At 40.5% G+C, this 27,961-nt stretch overlaps 1 protein-coding gene across 1 annotated transcript in view; it reads left to right on the plus strand.

Moving 5' to 3' along the window:
* Positions 1 to 4,112: 4,112 nt before the first annotated feature.
* The window catches only part of LOC139940752 (D(3) dopamine receptor-like), a 31,373-nt gene continuing 7,524 nt past the window's right edge, over positions 4,113 to 27,961 (plus strand). Inside the window, exon 1 of the mRNA XM_071937121.1 lies at positions 4,113 to 4,403. Coding sequence (XP_071793222.1) covers positions 4,113 to 4,403 — 291 coding nt within the window. The remainder of the gene's footprint in view (positions 4,404 to 27,961) is intronic.

Genomic DNA, 27,961 nt, shown 5'->3' on the forward strand with positions numbered 1-27,961 from the left:
GCAGCGATCCCAGCAGAAACAAAAGATTGGGGGTCTTGATTAAATCCAACGCTGTGACCACTGGCGTTGTGCCCCACTGAAGGAAGGAAACATTCTACACTGCGACCCAAAGCAAAAAGCCAACATCCCGAATAGACAGTTCTCATCAGTGTTTACGGGTGACAGTGATTCTCTGCTACCAGATTTAGGACCAAGCGAACATCCAACCATGGTCGACATCACCGTTCCAAGCTCCTCAAAAAACTGAAACCCCACAAAGCAGCTGGGCCGGACGGTATACCTGTTAAACTCCTGAATAAAACAACTGCTCAAATCTCACCTGCAGTAATCATGCTATTCCGGGCTTCCCTGAACCAGGGTTGTGTTCCATCATTCTGGAAAAAGCACACATCGTGCCGATATTCAAGCGCGGATCCAGATCATCTGCCGCAAACTACCACCCTATATCACTGACAGCTGTGCTTTGCAAACTATACGAGCACATTGTAAACTGTTCCATCGTCCATTACCTCTCGACCAGAAGATACTAAATGATGCTCAACACGGCTTCCGAAAACGCAGATCATGTGAGACTCAATTACTTCTCACGATCAATGACCTGGCCAAAGGTCTAGAGGAGAAGCATCAGATAGACCTCATCTCCTTAGATTTTGCTAAGGCCTTTGACAAGGTATCTCATCATAGGCTACTACTAAAGGCTGAGTTCTAAGGGCTACGAGGCTGTACCCTTAAATGGCTTGAGAATTTCCTCCATAACCGTACACAGCAAGTTATAGTTGATGGTCAACATAGCTCTGAAGCGAAAACAACATCTGGAGTCCCACAAGGCAGCGTCCTCGGGCCCTTGCTCTTCCTCATATACATAAACGACTTACCTGACAGCATATCTGGCTTGACAACAACACGTCTGTTTGCAGGTGACTGTGTCCTCTACCGGCGTATCACATCTGCCGATGACTGTACAAATCTTCAAAGTGACCTGGACAGCCTTCAAGAGTTGGAGAGGAAGTGGCTTATGGAGTTCAATCCTGCGAAATGCCAGGTTATACATGTGACCAACATGAGGAAACCCATCTTAAGACCTTACTGCATTCACAATCACATCCTGGATGAAACCAACTCTGCCAAATACCTGGGTGTTCACATCGAATCCAAGGTTAACTTCAATGCCCATGTCAATGCCACAGCCAATAAGGCAAACTCCACCCACACTGTAAAAAAAATCCCGTAAAATTTACGGGAATCGGTTGTGCAGCGAGATGCCAACCGATTCCCGTAATTTTTACGTTGCAAACCGTACACGAAGTTACGGTGTGCCGTCCACGAAGTTACGGTGTGCCGTGATTTTCACGGTGTGAAAGCTGTCAATATACGGTGCGAAGCGTACATGAAGTTACGGTGTGGCGTGATTTTTACGGTGATAAGGCTGTCAATACGGTGTAAAACCGTACACGAGGTTACAAAGTGCCGTGATTTGTACGGTACATTACACGTTGATATTACTGCCATGGGTCCGTATTTGAAAAAGTGCAAATGAGATAATAATCTCCCTTCAAAATAGTTCCATCTTAAATGCTGATTTTCAAGAAAAGTTCTGAACACCATCAAAAGGCAACAACTGCTCTCGATTTGCACTGTTCGAATTCAGACGCTGCATTTAGTGGTCTTCATAACACAATATTAACATCCACATAGAATAACTGATGAAATAGAAACCTTAACAGGTTACCAATGATGGGTGTTTTGAAAACTAGACGACTGGAATTGGAATGAACTCATTGTTTCCAGAAACAAAACCAATAATGTATCATACCTTTAAGTATACTCCATGAGCACGGGATTGTACAATAGAGTACAAAAAGTGGGTAAATCTAGTTATTCTAGTCGCCCCGCCTAAACTTCCTCATAAGCATTGCGCGTGCGCGATGATCCCTAGAGTTCTCTTGGTATGCCCAGATACGGATTTTGGCCGTAAAAGGCTGGCGAGCAAAAGCGAGAATGGTAATTCACCGTCGAAATATGCACATTTCTCACCGTAAAATTACGGTAGTTTTTTTAAACAATCCCATGGTGCATTGCGAGCCGGTATTTACGGGGTTGCACCGTAAAGTCATGGAAAAATCTCGTTACGGTAAAACACCGTAGCTATTTACGTACTTTTCACCGTATAATTACGGTAATTTTTTACAGTGCAAGCCTTCCTAAACCGGAATTTCAGACATTGCAACCCAAATATCAAGCAGGAAACAAACACAACATATGTTCGGCCGATTGTGGAATATGCAGCTGCTAAGTGTGAGCCACACGCCAAGCGCAACATCGACAAGCTTGAGATGGTCCAACGTAGAGGTGCTCACTATGTCACCGTTAACTACCACCATACCAACAGCGTAACCACCATGCTCAAAAACCTACAGTGGCCCACTCTGGAAAGAAGACGTCTCCAAAGCTGTCTTGCCATGATGTACCGTATTCGAAATGATCTTGTGGACATCAACTGGCAAGCACATCTCACAGAAGCACAGTACCAGACTACAGGACATGGATCTCGCTTCTACATCCCGCACTGCAGCAATCAGGTCTCTTTCCTCGTACAATTAGGGACTGGAACTGCTTGAAGATGGACCCTGCCCTCTCCCCCTCTCTGGATGCATTCAAGGATGCACTGAGGGTTTAACCAAGTTTAGTCTTGCTGGCCAGTTTTACTTGCACCATGTATAATATTGCACTTGATTTCGCTACGGTCTCATGGTTTCACGCGTGTGCCCAGCCGCAGTGCGGTAATCTTCAATTGTTGAAGCAGCCTTTGAAAGGCAGATTGGAAGAAGAAAAAGAAGTTTAGAATGAGTTGTGGTGCTCACGTTTGACCGACAATGTGCTCTCTGGCCAATATGTAGTTAGTTTTGACACGAAGGGGGTCCGCTGCAGGTTTTATCCTTTGAAAAACGAGAATTTTGGTGATCGATCTTCCACAGTTATACTCAAAATTCATTTAAAAAAAAACATTTATAATATTTTATTAGAATAATATTAAAACAAACAGAGCACATAAAAACAAAAAGTACAACGTGAATATATAAAATATTGCAAATATTATATATTAATAAAATATGAAGAATAACAGAAAGTAAAGAAACGAAATGAAACGCAGTGAAATGATATCAAATAAATCAAATAAAATGAGATGTAATCGTTCATTTGAATCTATGACCAAACTTCTTTTAGAAGTAAATCAAGGCAAAAAACACCCAATTAATTTTTTTTTTTGCTGTTTTTTGTTTTATTTGTAGTAAAGTTAACGTAAGATGATTCTTCATTCCCGGTGCGAGACAGTTTAATTGTTTTTGTGAGATTTACCTTTTTTTCACAACACATGTTATGATTCTTTGAGCTATTTTTTTGCGCACTCTAAAAACAGTGGGTCGATTTAGTGTTCAATCAGACATATTAGCTGCACAATTTCAGCCCTACAATTATTATGGTTCAGCTTAGGAAGGCGCAACCCACGGATGACCAAAATCTAGATGCCAAGGTTTCATCAAGACATTTTTATCCACGGTTCTGTGTCGCTATAGTAACCATTCTTCCTTTCTGAATCCAATTCAGTTTTGAGAGATCGTGTGTGACCCCGGGGATCTGCCGCAGGGGATTTCTCTATACATTCGCCTGAGTGCGTGTGGACGCACCATACCACCCAAATAAGATTCGTAGAGTCACTCTTGCCGCAACTGCATTTCCGACATCACGCACCATTGGAAGCATTGGCAAGAATCACCACTAACCTGTGGACGAATGAAACTGGCTTCGAGACTATTCGCACACGGCTCCACTTTGTATCGCTTCCGCTCAATCCCATCAACTGAAAGTATGCGTCAATACATCATACAAAGGAGTTGCAGTTAGATTCACGAACACGGAGATATCAAACTGATGTACTGCTGCGCTTCATGTCAAGCCATGGAATAACTCTATAAATTCAGCCCAAACCTCCAATTGTCAGTTCGTCAATTTTCTTTGTTTGAAATGATAACGAGAGCCAACATTACGAAGGAGTAGATGTTTTTTTGAAAGGATGGTTATTCTGATTGGATATTTGCGTGAGTTATATCGAAATGTCTATCAAATACATGCTGTTTCAACTAGAAAATGAAGACTTCCTAACAGCATGGAATCTATCTAACGCAACGAGTGATCAACCTCACAGCACAGCAGTTGAGTTGAATTTGCCCAGTTTGCTGCTCGTGGCTCTAATTATTTGGACATTCTTCGGTAATATGCTGGTGTTGATTGCTGTTTATAGAGAGAGGGGCTTGAAGTCAATGTCGAATTATGTAATAGCTAGTCTGGCTCTGGCTGATCTTCTACTCGCTGTACTCGTCATGCCATTGGGTCTAGTATCATTGGTGAGTATATTATTTGTCATTCATGTTATGTAACCTAATTATTAGTTCACCCACATTCTATTGCATTTTGCTGACAATTCAAGGACTAGTATGAACACATAAAACCTTCAGCATATTCCATTAAATAGCAATTCACACAAGGTTCTGCCGATACAGGCATATACAGGTCTACGTACATCATTATTTGCATCCAATTTAATACTGCCACGGTAAAGATTGGTATTCTATATTCAGTTATGTCTATAGGTGGGATGGGGTGGTTTTGAAAGTCAAATGATGATTAACAGTCGATGTATAAACTTAATAATTTATGAAGTCATCATTAATTAGCATCTGTATTGCAGGGCGATGCGTTTTATTTATTTGTGTACTGTCGAAATATCCACCACACCTGTATTCAGCTATTCATTCCGGAGCGTTGATTTCATTGAAATAGACGCAAAGGTCATTGTAATGTATAATACTCTAAGCATTAAATATACTGTCCCAATTTTATTTGCCTAACGTTGTTGGACAAGTTTGTAACAATGTCCGTATTATATTTCAGACTTGGATTTGGGTACTTTTTGTAACACAAAACACAATGTCCACAGATTTACATTAAACCTACACCGTTTGAAGATAATGATAAAAGAAAGCGTACCTTAAAATATTGGTAGCTGAGGCGCTGTAGTTTTTGAGAAATGAGTTTTTGAAATGAGTTTTTACATGCTAAAATAATGTTCTCATGATCGTTGAGACGAAAATTATTTTCATGACATTGTTTTACTAATTTCTCAAAAACTACAGCACCTCAGCAAGTAATTATCAGGGTAGCTTTCTACTACCATTATCTTCAAACTGTGTAAGTTTACTGTCAATCTGTGAACATTGTGTGTTTTGTCCTACAAAAAGTACATAGACCCTTTAAGGTTCTGCTCTGTTTACAATTAGAAAGATATTATGTATGCAAATGTGCATTTTGGGGAAAATGATCCTCGATTTATTATCAACCAAAAAGCTCTTTACCTTTGTGTATGGACTGCTATATGTAGTTCAACACATGTGCGTTGCGGATTTCCTTTGGTGAAGGTAAAGACAAGTGTTGTTCAAAGCAATGACAAAATAATACGATGGTCACGCGTGGGCGTTACTGCTACAGCTACACACCTCGTCACCTTTCCGTCCAATCCAAGCAACGTCGCGAAGACCCGCATTTTGTTCTGGCTAAGAGCGTATCCAAATGAGCTATTGCTTTGGGACTTTTTTTAAAGGACAGAACAAGATTCCTTATACTATAACAATTAAATTGATTAAAACCGTTTAAATGCTTATGCAGGCCTATACACCATTTAATTTTCGGTCAGGAAAAGTAAAAAAGGAAAAGAGATGGCCTACAAGTTTGATAATTCATATCACGTAATAAACAAAATAATACGCATTATTTGTATGGAATGTTACAGTCCAGGAAGATGGTCTATTAAGAAGCTGATGTTTATTTGTTTTGTGCTTCCACGCACAACATATAGGTTGACTTCAACCATTACCAGACGACGATTAACATTGTACTGAACAGACTTCCCTCAACATTTTGTGAAAAGCTGTCTGTAGGCCCTAAGCCTTCCACAACAACTACAGAATGTATCATAATAATTTCCGTCAAAATAATTCTCATTTTTAATCAGAACTTAAAAACGTGTCTTTGAATGTCTTGTTGGAGTATAGGCCTTGGAGTATAGGCCTTGGACTATGGTATGACGATATTATTTTGTTTAAAGATGAACCCACTCCGTTATAATGGATTCACAATTCGTTGTTGTGGATTCACAATTCGTTGTTGTGGATTCACAATCTGTTGTGACGGATTCGCGTTTATGTACAATACGTGCCCTCTCATCGTTTTTCGATCTTTTGATTATTACAACTCAGCCTCGCTTTCGCACACGTGGGCAGTGTAGAGATGTTCTGAAAACAAAGATGATTGCCTCCCAAAAGCGACTAGCGTGCACGCTTGTAAAAAACTTCTGCCGCTTTTATAAGACGTTTCGTACACACCGTGTCAAAGTGCAAGTATTTTGCCGCGATTCCTATTCAAATGAATCATGCATAATAAGGTAAAAGAAGAATCAAGGAAAAATAAGAGGGGACCATTGCTCGTTGACTTGGTGCCTCTTGACTGCGGGCTACCAAACTTGAGCGGGTGTTTATGGGTGAGCTTGTGGGTTGCGAGTGAGCAAGGCATGCAGTGAACAAAATGGCGCGGCGAGACCCATCATCACCGGCTCGGGCTCCGTGTGCAATAAGCGTTGCTCCAAAATGCAGAAAAGGCCTACAAGTATTAGATATAATGTGTATCAATTACATTCATTCATGCCCAATGTTTAAATGTATGTAACAATTCAGAAATTATGTCACTTTTTGTAAAAGCCATGCAATGTATTTCCCTTTAGAAAAATCTAACTAAATATTTTCATTTGTAAATAACCGGTACATCAGAAGATATAAACATGAATTATAATATAGGATCGTTTAATTTAAAAGCATTAAAATATATATATATATATATATATATATCAAATAATAAACCACAAGGGAAACTGACTGGGTACATTTTTAAATGATTTAGGATTGAACAAAGAAAAATTGACTAGAGCGGGATTTGAACCAACGACCTCCGGTTTAACGTGCCGGCGCTCTACCAACTGAGCTATCTAGCCCTATGTTGGTGGTCTCCCAATTTATATATATATATATATATACAAAAAATACAGCGAAATATTATTAACACGAAGTAAATTAAAACAGAAACAAATTTGTTTTACATCGTACATTGTTGACCTTCTCAGTGGGTTATATATCATGTGAAGTCTGTTGTTAGTTAAAGTAAAATGTCCTCAGCAAAAGTGCCAAAAACGTCATCAATTACAGCGAATCCAACCTTCAGAGCCGTAAATTGGGAGGGTTACGACAATTTGCGATTAGAAGCCATTTTGTTCCCTCAAGAAACGCATGGGCGAACACGGGGTGCCAGACTAGTCTGCCGATTGGGTTGTGCTCATTGATCTCTAGAGATCAATAGTTGTGCCGCATTTGGAGACAACATGGCGTCCAGCAACCACGTGACCAAAGAAAACTGGTCCCTCCATGTCACAACTCTCTCAATGCACAGCTCTGACCTCTTGTGTTGGCTCGGACTGGATCCGTAGTTTGAAAAACAACGAAAGCCGATGCCTGGCGTTTCGTAATTGGCTTCAAAATGGTGCTGAAGACTGGATCAAAAGCTAAGACCAAAGCCTGTCGTTTCGAAACTTAGCTCTGCTTACCGTCGTGCGCGTGCGCACTCCACGTTACTAGGCATTCTACGCTTACACAGCAAGCGCAGAAATTCAGCGCTGGCACGTAAGCCGGAGAATGGTGATCGTAAGCGCATAATTATTCGGTGATAAGCAGAGCCATGAAATTGGGCCCTTTAGGGTGACCGTATAAAACACATGATTCGTTTGAAATCTATAGATGGATTGCACAACATTCAACCGCAATTGTGATGACAATACCTTTTTTTCAAGGGGAAAGAGATAAGTTGGACTAGTGGGCAGCCGGCCTTCGGAACATCGATGATCCCATGTTGTTGGTGAAATTACATAACACTGTTGACCCAATGTACCAGGGCCCAATTTCAAAGCGCGGCTTAGTTGGCAATTTTTCAAAAAATGTACACTGTACACCGTGAGCCCCATTGCCACTTATCTGGTGATGTGTTGAGTAATCGTTGGCGTTCGAACATTTTCCTCGTGTAACTGACTGACTAAACCGGCCTTATATAGTATCCAGCAAACTGTAATGTCAATATATACACAGGTCTCCAAACATGAATTTGGGGAGACAGAACATTCTACTTCAATGAGATATTCGAATTCTTATATTATATATTTCGTTTCTAAGCAAATTTCGACATGGGCGCAAGCCAATCCATCAACAAATACAAATTCGTGAAATGAATTGATCCACATTTTGAGTATATAGACCTAGCCTGATAGGTATGAAGGTTTTTGTAATCACAGAAAGTAATGGCAACCGGTTCGACTTCGGTTATGCACGCCTCACTGATCTGCGATCAATGTTTGACGGATTTGAAAGGTACGGCCATGTTATCGATCAGGCAAGTCCCAAGCCTACACAAATCGATCTTGTTAATCAAAACATAAGAAATAATGCAAGCATTAGTAGTGGTGCTGGTGGTGGCGGGAGAGTAGGCTATGATCGGGGGAGGGGGTCATTATTCGTTCATATCGGATGATTAGTTTATTTTGTAATCACGTGCACTGTCGGTTGTCCAATTCGTCATCAAATGTACTTGAGACACATTACTCCCTAACGTCGAGGAATTAATGTTTCACATTAGACATAACAATTATTATGCCTGTAAATTAAATGAAAAACCCCGACAGAGGCAAACAGTATTTATCTTGGGTGTTGAGGTTGCGTCCGGAAGCAAAGTGAACCGTTTTTGTTTAATATAGGTGAGGTTTGCAATGTAAACCTCCTTTGAGTAGTGCTGGTGCTGAAACTCAACGTTTCGATCAGTATGGGCCTCTGAGCGTTTGAGCGTGCCTCTGCACCAATGAGCGAGCCTCTGGACCATTGAGCGGGCCTCTGGACCATTGAGCGGGCCTCTGGACCATTGAGCGGGCCTCTGCACCAATGAGCGAGCCTCTGGACCATTGAGCAGGCCTCTGGACCATTGAGCAGGCCTCTGCACCAATGAGCAGGCCTCTGGACCATTGAGCGGGCCTCTGCACCAATGAGCGAGCCTCTGGACCATTGAGCGGGCCTCTGGACCATTGAGCGTGCCTCTGGACCAATGAGCAGGCCTCTGGACCAATGAGCAGGCCTCTGGACCAATGAGCGTGCCTCTGGACCATTGAGCAGACCTATGGACCAGTGAGCGGGCCCCTGGACCATTGAATGGGCCTCTTGCCCATTGAGCTGGCCTCTGGACCAAAATTTAGCGGGCCGCTGGACCATTGAGCATGCCTCTGTACCATTGAGTGGGCCTCTGCACCAATGAGCGAGCCTCTGGACCATTGAGCAGGCCTCTTGACCATTGAGCAGGCCTCTTGACCATTGAGCGGGCCGCTGGACCATTGAGCAGACCTCTGGACCATTGAGCGGGCCTCTGGACCATTGAGCGGGCCTCTGCACCAATGAGCGTGCCTCTGGACCATTGAGCAGGCTTCTGGCTGGACCATTGAGCGGGCCTCTGGACCGTTGAATTGGCCTCTGGACCATTTAGCAGGCCTCTGGACCATTGAGCGGGACTGTTGCGCTGTTGACAATGTGAATCCAATCATACATTTCACAGAAAGATTATGTCGAGAGCTTTAAACGTAATCATAAATCTCAGCATATTGGTGGTTAGAATGGCTAGAAATAATTTATGCTTTAAACTAAAATGAAACAGTATCCCATAAGTTTCTTTAATTATAAAGTTGTTTTTCATGGCTACCAGAGCTTCAATATTTTGGAGCGATACTTTTTCTAAACCAAGTTGAGAAGAATCGACGACTGATCTTAATAGTTGTCTCAACAAACAGCGTGTATTTTGTTGAATATGTTGTGCTGTGCAGCTTACGATCTGTGTAACTTCCTGTTTGTGGGCCCCAGAATCCCACGCCACCTTGGCGTTAATGCTTGGCACACGCGCTGTCGCATTCGCATATTGCATAGCTCTAGTGTCCCCTAGTAATTGCATTACATGAACCCACTCTGGCCTTCTCCCTGTTGTCAAAACGACTCTCTCATCTATAGAGTACGACAGCGTCTGCACTACAATCTCGCAGTCAACATTATTAACAACACTTTGTGTAATTATTTTACACTTACTTGATTGCCTAGCCTTTGATACTAAATAAATCACTTTACAGAAATGATGTCAACAATAACTCCAAATATTCAACCCGTTGCCTCGAGACTATGTTCTATTTATATTTCATACACATCGATATTGGGACAAACAATTCAATGATGACTAAACAATGTGTAGGTCCATTCACTTATGGGTTTTTACCACAAAACATTTTGTTCTTTAAATTCCACAACCTTCAATTTTATGTACAAAAATATTCCCGTATTGTTATTTTTAATATTTTTATTTTCGTTCAATTAAAATCAGTGACTTCAAACAGGATCGATCAAAATCGATCTATCGGTATTTGAATCATTATATTTAGTCTGGCTTTGCATTATTTATTCGGTTTAATAAATCCAAATGCAGTAAGTTTGTAAATGAATAGGTACACTCAAGGAAACTGTAATCGGCTTGGATCGTATGATGATATTCATCTCCATGGTTACAGCCCACGTTCTTATATGCGTTATATTATTAACTACTCCATAGATTGGCTGATGTAAGTACGCAGGCAGGGCTATTAAACTTGCATGACGAATAACCAGTAAATAAAAGAAAATAACGGGAGGACTTTAAATTATTGGTATTTTGCAGGTGACCAAAAGTTTAAGAGGCAAAATCACGCATGTATTATTTATGTTATTATTTTCCGTTGAAAGTACACTGCACGGGGCAAATTATGTCCGTGTTGTTGGTTAAGAACATTGCCGGCAAAGAGGGAAAAACACTTGCTACTAAAGACCCATTGCAAACAAATAAGAAATAAAGAAACAGTTGCAATAAAACCATAGCATTTACAAATATTGTGTGTGTTTATCCGCTCGCACAAAAATGTTGAATGAACGGTAAATAACACACGAAGGAACCAACCCCAAATGAAAATGCAACCAAGATTCAGCTTGGGTGATGACGTCTGTGGAAAGAGTTTTATAATTAAATAATTTGCATAATATGTGATGTACAAGTTGTTGACTTCCATTAGTGTTGACGATAGATACATGAAAGCAATTGACATAGGGTGCCCTCAGCTACAGGAAAAACGAAGTGCTCATTAGCCCATCCTGTGGGCTGAAAGTACAAAGATTTGCTTTTTCCATTGTTACTCGTTTTACCTCTAAGATGACAACTTTATGACGACGCTAATGCATAAGCAGTGGCGTACCTATAGGGATACAGGACGCTCCCCTCTAGTTACGCAACATGGTATAATAACCCCCCCCCCCCCCCCACCCCAAATTTGAAATCTGAACCTTTGAGAATAAATACCAGCATATACAAGTAATGTTTAAATTAATAAGTTTTCTTTTTTGGGGTTGAACAAAGAATTGACTAGAGTGGGATTCAAACCAACGACCTCCGGATTAACGTGCCGGCGCTCTACCAACTGAGCTATCTAGCCCTATATTGGCGGTGTCCCTATTTTGTCAATATCTTTGTTCGGGGGTGCCAGTCAGAAGCCATACAACCGTTAACTGCCGTGTAGCCAGGGATCACACCCAAATTACGATACAACCTGGGAAGCGGCAGCCAGGGGATTACCTTAAGGGGATGCGACTTTTTGTTTCAGATATCAATATAAACCACAAGGGAAACTGACTAGGTAAATTTTGAAATGATTTTTGGGGTTGAACAAAGAATTGACTAGAGTGGGATTTGAACCAACGACCTCCGGATTAACGTGCCGGCGCTCTTCCAACTGAGCTATCTAGCCCTATATTGGCGGTGTCCCTATGTTGTCAATATCTTTGTTCGGGGGTGCCAGTCAGAAGCCATACAACCGATAACTGCCGTGTAGCCAGGGATCACACCCAAATTACGATACAACCTGGGAAGCGGCAGCCAGGGGATCATCTTAAGGGGATGCGACTTTTTGTTAATAAATTTTCGATGAGCAAAGGTGACGTATAACTCAGTGCTTCAAACTATTTGTAAACTCACACATTTCCAATGAACACGTTTCTAAAGTATGCGAAAATGGAACATTCAAAACGTAATAGACTATTTCTGTTAGTATTATGGGTTTCTGTAACTGCTGGTAAAATCTGAGCGTAAAAGAGACGAACATTTTTTTTTCCCGCTCAGTTGCTCTGAGATTAAATCTGTTCCAAGAAATGAGGGGCTTCTGAAGCTTCTTGTAAAATATTAGCGCGATCGGTGCCGACATTTGTTCAAACCGCTTAGATTGATCTGATATTAATCATGTAGGAACTTGTGCTTCTTAAGTGAAACCAAAAGCAAAATTGTGCCCCGCCCCTTCAATCTTCTGTTGGTGCCCCACCAAGAGAAAACTTTTGATTTTGGCACTGTATAAATTTCTTTTGATTGATTGGTTGGTGGACTTTTTTGACTTTTCAAAGCAAACACTTTATTTATACACAAAATATACATAGTTTACAAAAACATAGAAAAGTACAAAGTTACAATAGCAATAGACAAGAAATAACTGTTACAAAAAAACAGGTCAGTAGCTGGGATTTGAAACAACACCTAAATTAACACTTAAGCAAATACATTAGCATGGCATGGTAAACAAGAATGAGAAACAGAATTACAGAGTTCATTCAATGGCATTATCGGTGATCTTGAACATGTTGCAGAGACCCCATTTCTTGAGGAAAATGGGAACATTGTTCTGGAGCTAGTAGTAGCGGTACTCTATTATGATTTTACTTTTAATACGGTATTTCCAGGTGTGAAGGCAGTCTTTGAAATTGGAGTGTACATATAACCAGTAAATACTAGCTTAAAAGCTAATATTTAAATAATTGGCTAAATCAACGTTTTCTCTCGGTCGGCCCCTGCTGTGATGGATGAGGCACCAGTATGTTTCAAAAGTTAGTGTCAGTGTGGGAAGTAGTTGTGTAATGCATCGGTGCAGAAGGTTGAGTGCTGGTTGAATTGATGGGTAGTGGAAGATAAGATGTAGCAGGGTTCCTTTTTCTGATGGTCCACACCAGCCGCACGACTACGGTCGATGAAATGGAGAACTTCCTGCAATGGTAGAATTTTATGCAATAACCGGTACAGTACATCACCCCCTTTCTGGAGAGGGTGATTTGTAAACATTTGTCCACGGTATTGTTGTGTTCATTTGCAGCCCTGTGCAAATGGGTTCGGGGGTTGTCCGACAGAGTATTGAGTTCCTTGTTGAAGACTGTGTAAAGGTGTTTGGAAGGAAAGTTGGATTCACTCTTGATGTCTTTCTCATCGATTTACATAATTTCCATGACAAGACAGCACGACACAACGATGTAAAGAACACTGTCCATAAACAACTACAAACAGAAACTGAGTCTTGAAACGACACGGTGGGCTTAGTGTGATAGACTTGGAAAATGCACGGTCGGGTTTAAAATGTGTTACATCGGCAAGGTTTTTTGACAGAACTTCAATATTCAACTCCCGCTTAGTTTCAAATAATGTTCTACATCATTTCGTCATGCTGTCCTGTCAGGGAAGGTGTCTAAATCATTTAGGAAGACACCTAATTCGAATAAAAAGTAAAACAGACCTAGTAAGTCAGCGACCTAGCAATGGCGGCACAGCCATGGCAGCGTGCAGCACTTAACGGGCGCGTACACGTCTCACGGCGTGTCTTGCGTAACGTTTTAAATAGACACGTTGTCTTGGATCGATCGAGTTGTTGGGCCATTAAAAGCGTTGGAAACCGTTTGTTATGAAATGCAAATGCAAAGAAAGATGTTTGAAAAGTAAAAAAAAAAAAAGTACAATAAAATGACCAAAAATATAATGCCTCGAAATTGCATGGGTTTACTTTACTTTGCGAACTATAAACACTGTCGGCCATTTTATGAAGTCAAAAACTTGACTCCACAAAATTGCGTGCCGTATTAGTGGATCTTTATATTCTACGTACTTTCATAACATTCTTCTAACCATGTAGATTTTCAAACGCTTTTCAGGGACCAACTCGACCGATCCAAGGCAACGTGCCCCTTACTCGGAAAACATGTATACGATGCGAAAAAGGCACGTTCATTGCTTTGAAAATGGATACTGCGTGACGTCATATTCCTACTAGTATCTGTACAAACGTCAGCAAATGCATGTTGTGAGGCTATAATATACATGATGCCTATCTGTATGTAACAGAAACATCAAATCTGTCGTGGTTTGGAATGGGTAAGAATACAATAGACCTAAATCAGCATTTTCAAAAGATATTTGGAATGTGTGAATATTTTATTAAAAGTTGTTTTGTCTTGGTTTTTTCAGCCCTGACATCTTAATGGATGTTTGTGTAGCTGTATCACGACAATGGTAATCACGCACGTAATGGCGACACCGCCGCACCATACGGAAACACTAAACTGCAAAAGACTACACTTACGCGTAACGCAATCACGTAGAGCTAACCATAATAGACGATCGGATTCTACTTTCACTACATGTTCTTGCATGAGAATCATTTACTTGTGATACATTTAAACGTTGACATTATCTTCTTACTCAGGAAGTTGCTTCTATTTTTAATGAATTCTGGAGGCAAGAAATGTTCCATTCTCACTTCAACGCAATCAGACATGGAAAACCTCAGTTGTCTTGGAAACGTTTTTCAGTTTGTTGGAATATGTAACCTTTAGCCAAATGCCTTTTTTTGCAAATCACAAATAAGTTGATTACTCAAAATGGTATGCAAAGATTATTCACAATCTAGGTCGAATAGAACATGCCTATATAATGCCTACAAACAAATTGCATCAAACGGATCAATCCTAGGCAGTTAACATCAAATCAAATCACAATTTTTCAAAAGTCAAAGCGGTTTTGAAAAAACTGAAAATATAGCCAGTTCCAAGTTTAAAAAGAAAATCTATCATAACATAATTTTTTTCTTTCTTAATTTATCTGACCACCAGCCACACGTCAAAATAAGATTAAAATATTGTTTCAAAAAAAGAAAGCACTTTATTGAACAATCTCATTAGTATAAAAAAAATTGCACGTATCTGGAGGAGTATTTACAATGTCAGGCTAGATTAACTACTGGTTTGTTGAAATGCGACGCTATAACCAAATACGCTTTGCCTCACAGCTTCAATCGCTGCCCAACCACTCAAGTCACTTCGTATTTTCCGAGTGAGAAGTGACGTGACATGTACGGCCGAGCTGTACATTTTGGCTACATCGATTGATGTACACACTAAGGTTAGGATCGTCCGTCCTGCCAGCATCTGAGATGACCCCATTGGATTATAGGATTATTGTGGTATGGCTCCCTTAATACCTGAGTCGCTGTAGTCGTGCGAAAATCTTCAAGGTGCTACAAAGAATATTGTCGTTCCTGAAACGATACCCATAGCTCACTACAACATTCGGTTGTTGTGGTAAGAAGATCTTAAGAACGCAGACAAAAGTTCATTTACATGATTAATGCTTGTTATCGTTTGTATGTATCACATTTTGGGATTTGGTTTAAATAAAAATACCTCTCGATAATTTTTGCTTGCGTGATTTTTCCATGGGTTGAGTCTGAGTATGAAATTACACTAAATCTTAAGTGGAACTATTTGATCACGATTCCTAATACACACCATTCCAAACATAACCTTCCCCTCCTCCAACACAACATTCTAAACATAACCTTCTCCTCCTCCAACACACAATGTCAAACATAACCATCCCCTCCACCAACACACAATTCCAAACATAATCATCCCCTCCTCCAACACACCATTCCAAACATAACCCTCCCCTTCTCCAAATACACCACTCCAAACATAACCCTCCCCTCCTCCAACACACCATTCGAATCATAACCCTCCCCTCCACCAACACACCATTCCAAACATAATCTTCCCCTCCTCCAACACACCATTTCAAACATAACCTTCCCCTCCTCCAACACACCATTCCAAACATAATCTTTCCCTACTCCAACACAACATTCCAAACATAGCCTTTCCCTACTACAAGACACCATTCCAAACATAACCTTCCCTCCTCCAATATACCATTCCAAACATAACCCTCCCCTCCTCCAACATACCATTCCAAACATAATCTTCCCCTTCTCCAATGCACCATTCCAAACATAACCTTTCCCTATTTTCAACACACCATTCTAAACACAACCTTCCCCTCCTCCAACACACCATTCCAAACATAGCCTTTCCCTACTCCAACACACCATTCCAAATATAACCTTCCCACTCCTCCAACACACCATTCCAAACATAACCTTCCCCTTCTCCAACACACCATTCCAAACATACCCCCCTCCAACACACCATTCCAAACATAACCTTCCCACTCCTCCAACACACCATTCCAAACATAGCCTTTCCCTACTCCAACACACCATTCCAAATATAACCTTCCCACTCCTCCAACACACCATTCCAAACATAACCTTCCCCTTCTCCAACACACCATTCCAAACATACCCCCCTCCAACACACCATTCCAAACGCAACCTTTCCCCTCCTCCAACACACCATTCCAAACATAACCTTCCCCTCCTCTAACACACCATTTCAAACATAACATGCTCCTCCTCCAAAACACCATTCCAAATATAACCTTCCCACTCCTCCAACACACCATTCCAAACATAAGCTTCCCCTTCTCCAACACACCATTCCAAACATACCCCCTCCAACACACCATTCCAAACGCAACCTTTCCCCTCCTCCAACACACCATTCCAAACATAACCTTCCCCTCCTCCAACACACCATTTCAAACATAACCTTCCCCTCCTCCAACACACCATTCCAAACATAAGCTTCCCCTTCTCCAACACACCATTCCAAACATACCCCCCTCCAACACACCATTCCAAACGCAACCTTTCCCCTCCTCCAACACACCATTCCAAACATAACCTTCCCCTCCTCCAACACACCATTTCAAACATAACCTTCCCCTCCTCCAACACACCATTCCAAATATAACCTTCCCACTCCTCCAACACACCATTCCAAACATACCCCCCTCCAACACACCATTCCAAACGCAACCTTTCCCCATCTCCAACACACCATTCCAAACATAACCTTCCCCTCCTCTTACACACCATTTCAAACATAACATGCTCCTCCTCCAAAACACCATTCCAAACATAATCTTCCCCTCCTCCAACACACCATTTCAAACATAACCTTCCCCTCCTCCAACACACAATTCCAAACATAATCTTTCCCTACTCCAACACACCATTCCAAACATAACCTTTCCCCTCCTCCAACACACCATTCCAAACATAACCTTCCCCTCCTCCAACACACCATTCCAAACATAACCTTCCCCTCCTCCAACACACCATTCCAAACGCAACCTTTCCCCTCCTCCAACACACCATTCCAAACATAACCTTCCCCTCCTCTTACACACCATTTCGAACATAACATGCTCCTCCTCCAAAACACCATTCCAAATATATCCCCCACTCCTCCAACACACCAATCCAAACATAAGCTTCCCCTTCTCCAACACACCATTCCAAACATACCCCCCTCCAACACACCATTCCAAACACAACCTTTCCCCTCATCCAACACACCATTCCAAACATAACCTTCCCCTCCTCCAACACACCATTTCAAACATAACCTTCCCCTCCTCCAACACACCATTCCAAATATAACCTTCCCACTCCTCCAACACACCATTCCAAACATACCCCCTCCAACACACCATTCCAAACATACCCCCCTCCAACACACCATTCCAAACGCAACCTTTCCCCTCCTCCAACACACCATTCCAAACATAACCTTCCCCTCCTCTTACACACCATTCCAAACATAACCTTCCCCTCCTCCAACATACCATTCCAAACATAATCTTCCCTTCTCCAATGCACCATTCCAAACATAACCTTTCCCTATTTTCAACACACCATTCTAAACACAACCTTCCCCTCCTCCAACACACCGTTCCAAACATAACCTTCCCACTCCTCCAACACACCATTCCAAACATAACCTTCCCCTCATCCAACACACCATTCCAAACATGACCTTCCTACTCCTGCAACACACCATTCCAAACATAACCTTCCCCTCCTCCAACACACCATTCCAAACATACCCCCTCCAACACACCATTCCAAACAAAACCTTCCCCTCCTCCAACACACCATTCCAAACATAACCTTCCCCTCCTCTTACACACCATTTCAAACATTACATGCTCCTCCTCCAAAACACCATTCCAAACATATTCCTCCCCTCCTCCAACACATCATTCAAAACATAACCCTCCCTTCTCCAACACAACATTCTAAACATAACCTTCCCCTCCACCAACACACAATTCCAAACATAATCATCCCCTCCTCCAGCACACCATTCCAAACATTAACCCTCACCTCCTCCAACACACCATTCGAATCATAACCCTCCCCTCCACCAACACACCATTCCGAACTCAACCCTTCCCTCCTCCAACACACTATTTCAAACATAACTATGGTGGCCCCGAAGGGACATCGCATAACGCAAACGTGTGGGCATACGTATGCAATGTCGTGAAACAAATCGCGAATATATGCGCACACGTATACAATATCGTGAAACAATTCGCGAATATGTGCGCACACGTATGCAATGTCGTGAAACAAATCGCGAATATGTGCGCACTTGTATGCAATGTTGTGAAACAAATCGCGAATATGTGCGCACACGTATGCAATGTCGTGAAACAAATCGCGAATATGTGCGCACTTGTATGCAATGTTGTGAAACAAATCGCGAATATGTGCGCACACGTATGCAATCTCGTGAACCAAATCGTGAATATGTGCGCACACGTATGCAATTTCGTGAACCAAATCGTGAATATGTGCGCACACGTATGCAATTTCGAGAACCAAATCGTGGATATGTGCGCACACGAGTGCGATTTGTTTTGCAATGTCGTGAATTTTATTGCATACCATGTTGCATACCATTAGGATGATGTCATAGTTGTGGATAATTTGTTACCGATCTAGGGAGTACTGTGGCGCTACAGCAGGCTCCCTCTGTAAAGCATGTGTATACCCAGGAACTTGGCACCAGGTCAAGGACGACCACACGCCTCGCTTGCCTCACAACAAAGACTACTGCTGCAATGACTACCGCTTATCTCACTGTTGGAAAGAAACCCCCCAGATCATTAGACATTTTATTCAAAGGTATGCAACATGGTATGCAATAAAATTCACGACATCGCAAATAATATTCGCAGACGTGTGCGCACATATTCGCGAATTGTTTCACGACATTGCATACGTGTGCGCACATATTCGCGATTTGTTTCACGACATTGCATACGTGTGCGCACATATTTGCGAATTGTTTCACGACATTGCATACGTGTGCGCACATATTCGCAAATTGTTTCACGACATTGCATACGTATGCGCACACGTTTGCGATATGCGATGTCCCTTCAGGGCCACCATACATAACCCTCCCCTCCTCCGACACACCATTCCAAACTTAATCTGCCCCTCCTCCAACACACCATTCAAAATATAACTTCCTCTCCTCCAACACACCATTCCAAACATAACATTCCCCTCCTCCAACACACCATTCCAAACTCAACCTCCCCCTCCTCATACACACCATTCCACTTCACCTCGCAACTCAACCCTCCCTCCTCCACTACACCATTCCAAACATATCCTCCCTCCTCCAACGTACCATTTCAAACACACCCCATCCTCCAACACACCAAACCAAATTTAACCGTCCCCTCCTCCAACACACAAGTCCAAACATAACCTTCCCCTCTTCCAAAACACCATTCGAAACATGACCCTCCCCTCCTCCAACACACCATTCGAAACATAACCCTCCCCTCCACCAACACACCACTCCAAACTCAACCCTCCCCTCCCCAACACACCAGTCCAAACATAACCTTCCCCTCTTCCAAAACACCATTCGAAACATGACCCTCCCCTCCTCCAACACACCATTCGAAACATGACCCTCCCCTCCTCCAACACACCATTCCAAACTCAACCCTCCCCTCCTCCAACACACCATTTCAAACATAACCTTCCCCTTTTTCTCAAATACCCATCAGTCTGCCGTCATTTTCATTTATCGTACACCTTCGGCTGCTATCAATAACCCTTCCCCTTCTCGTTATTCCAATAAGACATTTGAATAAACTCTTTTAGAAAATTCATTTTAAGAGGTGTGTGTCTTTATATTCAAAGCCTCCTCTTTCAGCTTTACCCAAAACGCGCCTCTTTCCACATGCTTTCCAACAAACTCTCACCTCACACAAATCTTCAAATTGCAAATCTTCACCCTGCGCATGCGTCATCTATTGTCAATGGAAAGTGATAAGAATAAAAAAGGTTGCTTGTAAAAGTATTTCACTGGTTTGGGAAGAAGGGGGTAAATGAGGGAATGAATACCCAGCTGTGGTCCCTTAAACATCGTTGTTATTAATGTTTTTATAGGTATAAAATTAAATTTAATAATTGGACATAAATGTTGTTCAGCGGGAAATCAACACCCTAAAGTAATGAAGTAATTAAAGTCGAAAATTGACGATAGTGTTCCTAAAAATCAATATCGACAAAAAATATACTCTAAATGCTTGTAAGGCAGAGAGAAAGTGGACGAAGTTAATAATATCAGGGAAACGCCAATATCCTAATGATAGAAGTCCCTTAAGTTTACATGCTCAGAAAAGACTAAACACTGGCAAGTGGATTGGGGGTAACTCGTGTTTCAGTCCAGGGTTTTTGAGCCGGACAAAGGCTCACAATACTTACCTTGCAAATGTTTTGTTTTGTGTGATATTTCTTACAATTTCAAAGCTTCATTTGCTTCTACTGAAGATACCAGCAAGTTTATCCCATCTGATTTACAGTCTCCATCAATTCCTCGTTCTGTGACTTGAAAGTAGGTCTTTCTGTGCAGGCAAATAATGCAGCACGACATCGATTTGTGGCTATAGCGATCTAAGAGTTGTTCTTGTGCATGGCATTAGGCAGCCTCGCTGCGTGGTATTTCCGTGATAGAATCAAACTTGATTATGTTATTTAGGGACGTTATTTTAAACAATTGGCAAAGCTAGCTTCCCTCAAAATCACTGCTTCTTTTCGTACGGCAAAAGGGCAACGGAAGAATAATTAAAACAGGTGCGGACAACTTTGAGAAAACATTGTCTATCAGCTGTGATGAAATAGTTCCTCTCATGTAACAGAATTACCTCGAGTTCAAAATACATTTTGAAGTGGATATATGAGTAATGTAAATTAATGTTTGTCTGGATTCTACCTTGTATAGTATAAATATGATATGCCATACACATATGCTGGATGATTGAAATATAAAGTACCCTTGTATTTAATAAATTCCTTGACATATGGCCGAGTATCGGTATGATTTATGTTGCTGTAAACGCATAGTGTCGAGATTTTAATCGAAAATTTAAGTCCTACCCTGGGGCACTTTTAAATACTTTCGTCCAGCCTACTCCAGTATGTTTCATTAAAAAAAATGTGGTAAATCTTTTCATATACATGTTTGCGCATAGTATATTCAGGGTTGTCAGCGCTGGAGGTCAGTTTATCGAGCCGAATGATGTACTCTATACAAGTTGTTTCTGAGGATCAAAAGTGCATCTTTCTTGTTATCCCTAGGGGTACTGGAACGGTTTACAGAATCCTATTAAATAGAGTCCAAAACACGCGTTGCAATGTGTTTGCCCTGGCAACCAGATGAATATCACACAACTTAATCCCTGTGTCTCATCTGATTGCATTCTTACATTTCAAGCACTAAATTGCTACGCGTGTCGATGTTTCATTAATAGGATCAGTCATGTTTAGTGACGTGCTTCTAAAGTTAATGCTGCTGAAAAGTTTCCCATAAAAAACAATTATTTTGAGGTGCTACATTTTGAATCACTTGATGAGGGAACAGCCTTGAGTTAAAAGCAGTGTTCTGCAATATTTCAACTCGTATTAGTTCGGTATCCATGCATATCAGCGTCGTAATGCATCCTCATAATTGAAAAAGGCAACGTTTTAATAACACGGGCCTTAAATTTCATCAACGTGATTAACAAAACTTGAAAACTTGTTTTTCTCCGTTTTTTAGAGAATGTTTTAAATCGAAAAACCCCGAAGCAATGGCATATTATTTCTATCCAGGACCCAAGTTTAACCCTTGCATAAAACACACAGCATGAGTAGTGACGAGGTTTATTTTGTTTGGTTACTTGAACCAAAGTGGGACAAAACGAACTGCCGGGGGGTATCCACGAGCTTCTCTGGCTATCTGACTGCTGCTTTTCCATCAAGTCAAGTCTTTTCTACTGGGGCTTCCGCTTCGTTTGCCAGCACAGCATACTGTAGGCCTCCACTTCATAACACATTTCAGCTAGGCCAGATGACGTAATGTCACAATCGAATTTGCTTGGAGGCTAGAAGCAGGTGTTAAGACTACCCGTTAGCCTACGGTGACTGTCTTCAATGCAGCGGCGGTTTCATAATCAATAACAGCAAAAATTACTGTTTTCTTTCGTTGCTATTAAGGATGAACAAGGAATATCATAATGATATGGAAATAATACTATTATGCAGATTATTTTCATTCCATTCAAATGGAGGTCTCACTTGGCTTCCAACTGAAATGAAATACACATTTATAGACCTGGAGATTTCAAAACAGACTGACCTTGCGCACTATATTTTTTTGTATCGTACTTGCTGCCTAAAATCAAGATTTGTGGAACAAGTGCTGATCAAAATGTTAGGTCCTCTTTCTTCAAAAAAATCTAAACTGATGGTGCAATCCCCATAATTATCATCGTTCAATTTAGCTGTGTATGAATTGTGCATGCGGAACTCTGTGCTTTGCATAGCTTTGGTAAACTTGTTATTTCAAAGGTTCGTGGTATATAGATAAGAAGATTTCCTGGTAATTAAAGGTAAAACCAATCCGACATCAAAATGAATATTCAACGAGGAAATAACCATGAAACAGAAACAAGAAGACCCATAAAGGGACCAGAAGAGTGTTCGTACGTACATTTGTCATTCTGGACGACTCTTTCGTCAAATAAATCATAGAAATTACTTAACAAGTAGCGAAGTCATGATTATGTCAGTTGAATCCTGTCTGTAACCCCATGGTAATGAATGTCTAGGCTATATTCCAACCACTCATGTGTGTTTTGATGGCAAGGGTAATGTTACACAGCCATGGCTTGTACTGTTTATTTAAACATAAGAAAAATCTGTGTTAACCATGATTCAACAAATGGCGCTAAGATTAATATAATAAAATATTAGCGTCCTATCAATTAAGAAGCGTCCCAGTTAAAGCCATTGGACACTTTCGGAACAATTATTTTTAAAGTTCACAGATTTACAAATAACTTTACAGAAGGTAATGGTGAAAGACTTCTCTTGAAATATTATTCTATGAAATGCTTTACTTTTTGAGAAAACATTAAAACAATATCAATTCTCGATATCGAGAATTACGGATTTATTTTAAACACATGTCATGACACGGCCAAACGTGCGGACACAAGGGCGGGTTTTCCCGTTATTTTCTCCCGACTCCGATGACCGATTGAGCCTAAATGTTCACAGGTTTGTTATTTTATATATAAGTTGTGATACACGAAGTGTTGGCCTTGGACAATATTGTTTACTGAAAGTGTCCAATGGCTTTAAATGACGGTGGAACTGGAGGACTAAACTTAGGATATACCTATACCACTGTCTCCAACCGGCAGGAGTAGGTTACATTTTGAGTACTGGGTTAAAGTGGACGGTGTTTAGTGTTAAAATAAGGTATAGACGACTAATTATAGTCTGTTATTTGAGAGTGTGGCTCTGAGACGAACTGGATGCTTACTCTTAGAATTAAACCCCGGGTTCATTAAACCTCACATTACAGTCTTCTGACAGTCCACATGACGTGTTTCCGAAAACGTAAATCGCGTTGATGAACAAAAATCACTCTGACTAATAATAACTATAATAATGAACAGTACTTATATAGTGCTTCACACAACAGTCCCGAAGCGCTAATCCGTTTAAAATACGTTATTAACATACAATAAAACAAAGTTAGAACATTTTTCACAAATTTGTATTCGTAATTCGTGTTTTAGATTTTGACTTGGTTAGATCTATTTTCAGTCAAAAGGAAATTTAGACCCATTTTCTGTCTTATGTAATTTACTGTGAACAACAAACTAAACCGACGGTTGTCATTTTGTCTCTGAGAAGCTCGTATATACGCAACATCAATTTCTATGCCAAGTGAAAAGCCGAGAAGACCGAGGGAATGTTATTGGATTTTGACGGTAGGATTGGAGCTTACATTGGCTGATGCCAGCAAATGGACTTGTTTTTTTATTGATTATGCTGCAAAAGCTGCAATCGAAGAGTAAATAATGGGATGTTGTTGAAATAGCACCATAATGCCGCAGTGTAATATATTTTTGTCCAATGTTTTATTACAATTCGGTTTACTTAGTGCATACAGCGCATACTGTCTCCTTATTGATTGTGCCACTTCTTACGATTTTTGGCAAGTTGTTTTTATTTAATATTATTTTTTATGCGAGGGCTTTAACTGGCACTAACGACATGTAATGGAACTATCGTCTTGCATAAACAGCTAGCAAGAGTGCTTCCTTTCTGGCGCTGAAATTTGATGGTCTGGTATAGCAAGGATAGTATGCAAAGGAAAAGCATATCCAAGGCTTGATGTATGTGGATGAAACGACCTGTAATGGGTAACGAGATTTCATTGGGGGACACTTACGGTTGGATTGTGTGGCCTTAGTGACCGTCGACGCCTAGTATGTAGGGCTGATTAGTTGACATCAGGTAGCGTCGTACTTGTGGGGCCCCACTGTTTAACATGCACTGGAAAATACTGCAACCCCAACTAAATTTCTAATCCCTAAAAGATTTAATTTATAATCTAAAAATGGATGTCTCTTATTACTGTACAATCTTTTGGATTAGTTTTCAAATTATATTTAGAGTTCATCTAAAACAAAATTGTTAACCTTAGACAATGAGAGCTATGAAACAGTTCCAGTCATTATCCCAATTCATAAGAATTGTGTCGATCAAGGTACTTTCGGTTGAACGGAAAGGCCTATAGGCATTGAGCGACATTGAATGATCAGTTTGATTTCTCTCAAATCATCAAGACTATAATATCATCTTGGGACTCCTAAGAACAATGGAGCCAAAATATATGTTGTTAACTACAATTGTCTATGAATACAAGGACCAACCAGGAAATGTACACTATTGAAGAGTCCATTCATGTGCATCTGGGAATCTTGATTTCACATCGTTGCAATCTCAAACAAATGATGATGAACTCGTGAGATAGAGCCATTCGTTATGAATCTGCCTGTAATAAAATGTCTGTACTTTGGAGGAGTTGAGTCGTGCAATGATTGTTGATATATGACGGTGATTCCCCATCCTGCCATGAGACCAATCTATAGTAATTCATGATAACGGCGTATGATGTATCATGCCAAATGTCACATTACGTTACGTATGTTAACAAACAAAAATACACTTTTAACGTCGTAATTAGGACACGATCGGTGTCCTTTTATTTGTTAAACTGTACTGATAAGAACAAAGGGATTGTGAAACCGTAATTAAGGATTGTGAATCCGTAATAAAGGATTGTGAATCCGTAATAAAGGATTGTGAATCCGTAATAAAGGATTGTGAATCCATAATAAAGGATTGTGAAACCGTAATTAAGGATTGTAAATCAGTAACAAAAGATTATGGATACGTAATAAAGGATTGTGAATTCGTAACAAAGGATTGTGAATCCGTAATAAAGGATTGTGAATCCGTAATAAAGGATTGTGAATCCGTAATAAAGGATTGTGAATCCGTAATAAAGGATTGTGAATTCGTAACAAAGGATTGTAAATCCGTAATAAAGGATTTGTTTGAATCCGCAATAAAGGATTGCGATACGTAAAAATAGATTGTGAATCCGTCATAAAGGATTATGAATCAGTAACAATGGATTGTGAATCCGTCATAAAGGATTGTGAATCAGTAATAAAGGATTGTGAATCTGTAATCAAGGATTGTGAATCCGTAATAATGGAGCCTGATGATGTCATCTGTTTTCAAATTAGGCTGTGTCAATTTGGGTTTTAAGTTTCTTATTTTAAAATCACAAGTTCTTAGAACTACAAAACTAACTTCAAGTAGGTCTATATCAATATGTCCCAAATAGACGTGTTTAAAAAATTTTCTCTTCACCAGCTCTGTTTATTTTTGACATAGTTTTTTACCTTGTTTTTATTTCGACAAAAAAATCAGTCCAGTTGGGTTTTAGGTTGTTTTTTATTTTGCAATGGGCTTTCTAATGTTTTAATTGAGGCCTATATTGGAACATTGTTAGTGTTTTATAACTATTTGGGAGAGGCACATTATGCAAAGATAAAACAAACATTATGTATGCCTGCTGTATGTTTGTTTGATTTGTTATCAAAGTATCTACATGCCCGCGGTCAGTGCATTGGATATAATACACCAAGGTTGAAAAAGATCCTTAATTCGAGCTGAGTAGATAAGTCATTCATGGAGTGCCTGTTTCGTTTGGTAAAGTCTGTTCTTCGTCTCTTACCTCGGGTTAGCCTTTCTTTGTCCGCTGTCAGCCCAACGTCAAACTGCAATCAAAATGTTTGTATTCATCTTAGAAAAGAAATCACAATGCAGGCTTTAAGCCCGTAGCTATGGCATGAAACTGGTGTTTTAATCTGGATCACTCAGGATACTGGAGGCCACTTTGACCGTGTTACCGAAAAAACAGAAGTATCTGCTTGGTGCCAGAGGCATCTTAAGCAACCAACTCGAGACAACGGAGATTGCAACCAACTTGAGAAAGAGGGTATGTTCTTCCTCATAATGCAGCTGGTGAAGTGCGCTGGGATAGCTCCATGGACGGATCTGCCTTCAATGGAAGTGGTCTTCGCTTATTACACATTTATGTTTCCCTCTATGGAACAGCTTTATATCAGGCAAAAAGCGAGCAACGTGGACCCTCCTAGAATGACTGTTTTGGATTGCTAAACCCCTAAGTTTGAAAATCTAGGCTTAACAACAAAACATGTACAACAACAATTAAAAAAACATCGAAATCAACAGCAACATTATTCAACAACAACATCGACTTAAGAAACGTCTTTGTAGGAAATATTGATTTAAGTAAAGTTGTTTGTGGTTCAAACATTTTGCATTTTAAAGTCAAATGGATTTACTCATTGTAATAATTTCGTCGAATGGTTTTAAAAGCACGTCATTATATTATTGAAATATTAAGCAAATAATATATGGAGTTATAATTAGCTGTAAATTTGGGCGTGTAACCCCATGCCTCCCCATGTCTCGTATCATTTATAAACCTAAACAGGTAGGCGCTGTTAGAATTTGATTATTTATTTTTGAAGACGATCAACGCAAGAACGCCGCCTGAATTTCCGTCCATGTTGAAAATGAGACTGGTTTCTCAGCTTTTGAATAATGCTTTCAATTTCCGGTTCGGAACGGAAGTCAAGGTTAAAATTGTTTAATATTTCAAATATTTTTCTAAAGATGTATGAAGATGTAAACTCCAATGAGCAGTTCAGTGGTTATGTGTACCTTTTTCTACCACAGGGTCGATTTCAC

The sequence above is a fragment of the Asterias amurensis genome, chromosome 8, assembly GCF_032118995.1.
Source record: "Asterias amurensis chromosome 8, ASM3211899v1".
Classification (NCBI taxonomy): Eukaryota; Metazoa; Echinodermata; class Asteroidea; order Forcipulatida; family Asteriidae; genus Asterias; species Asterias amurensis.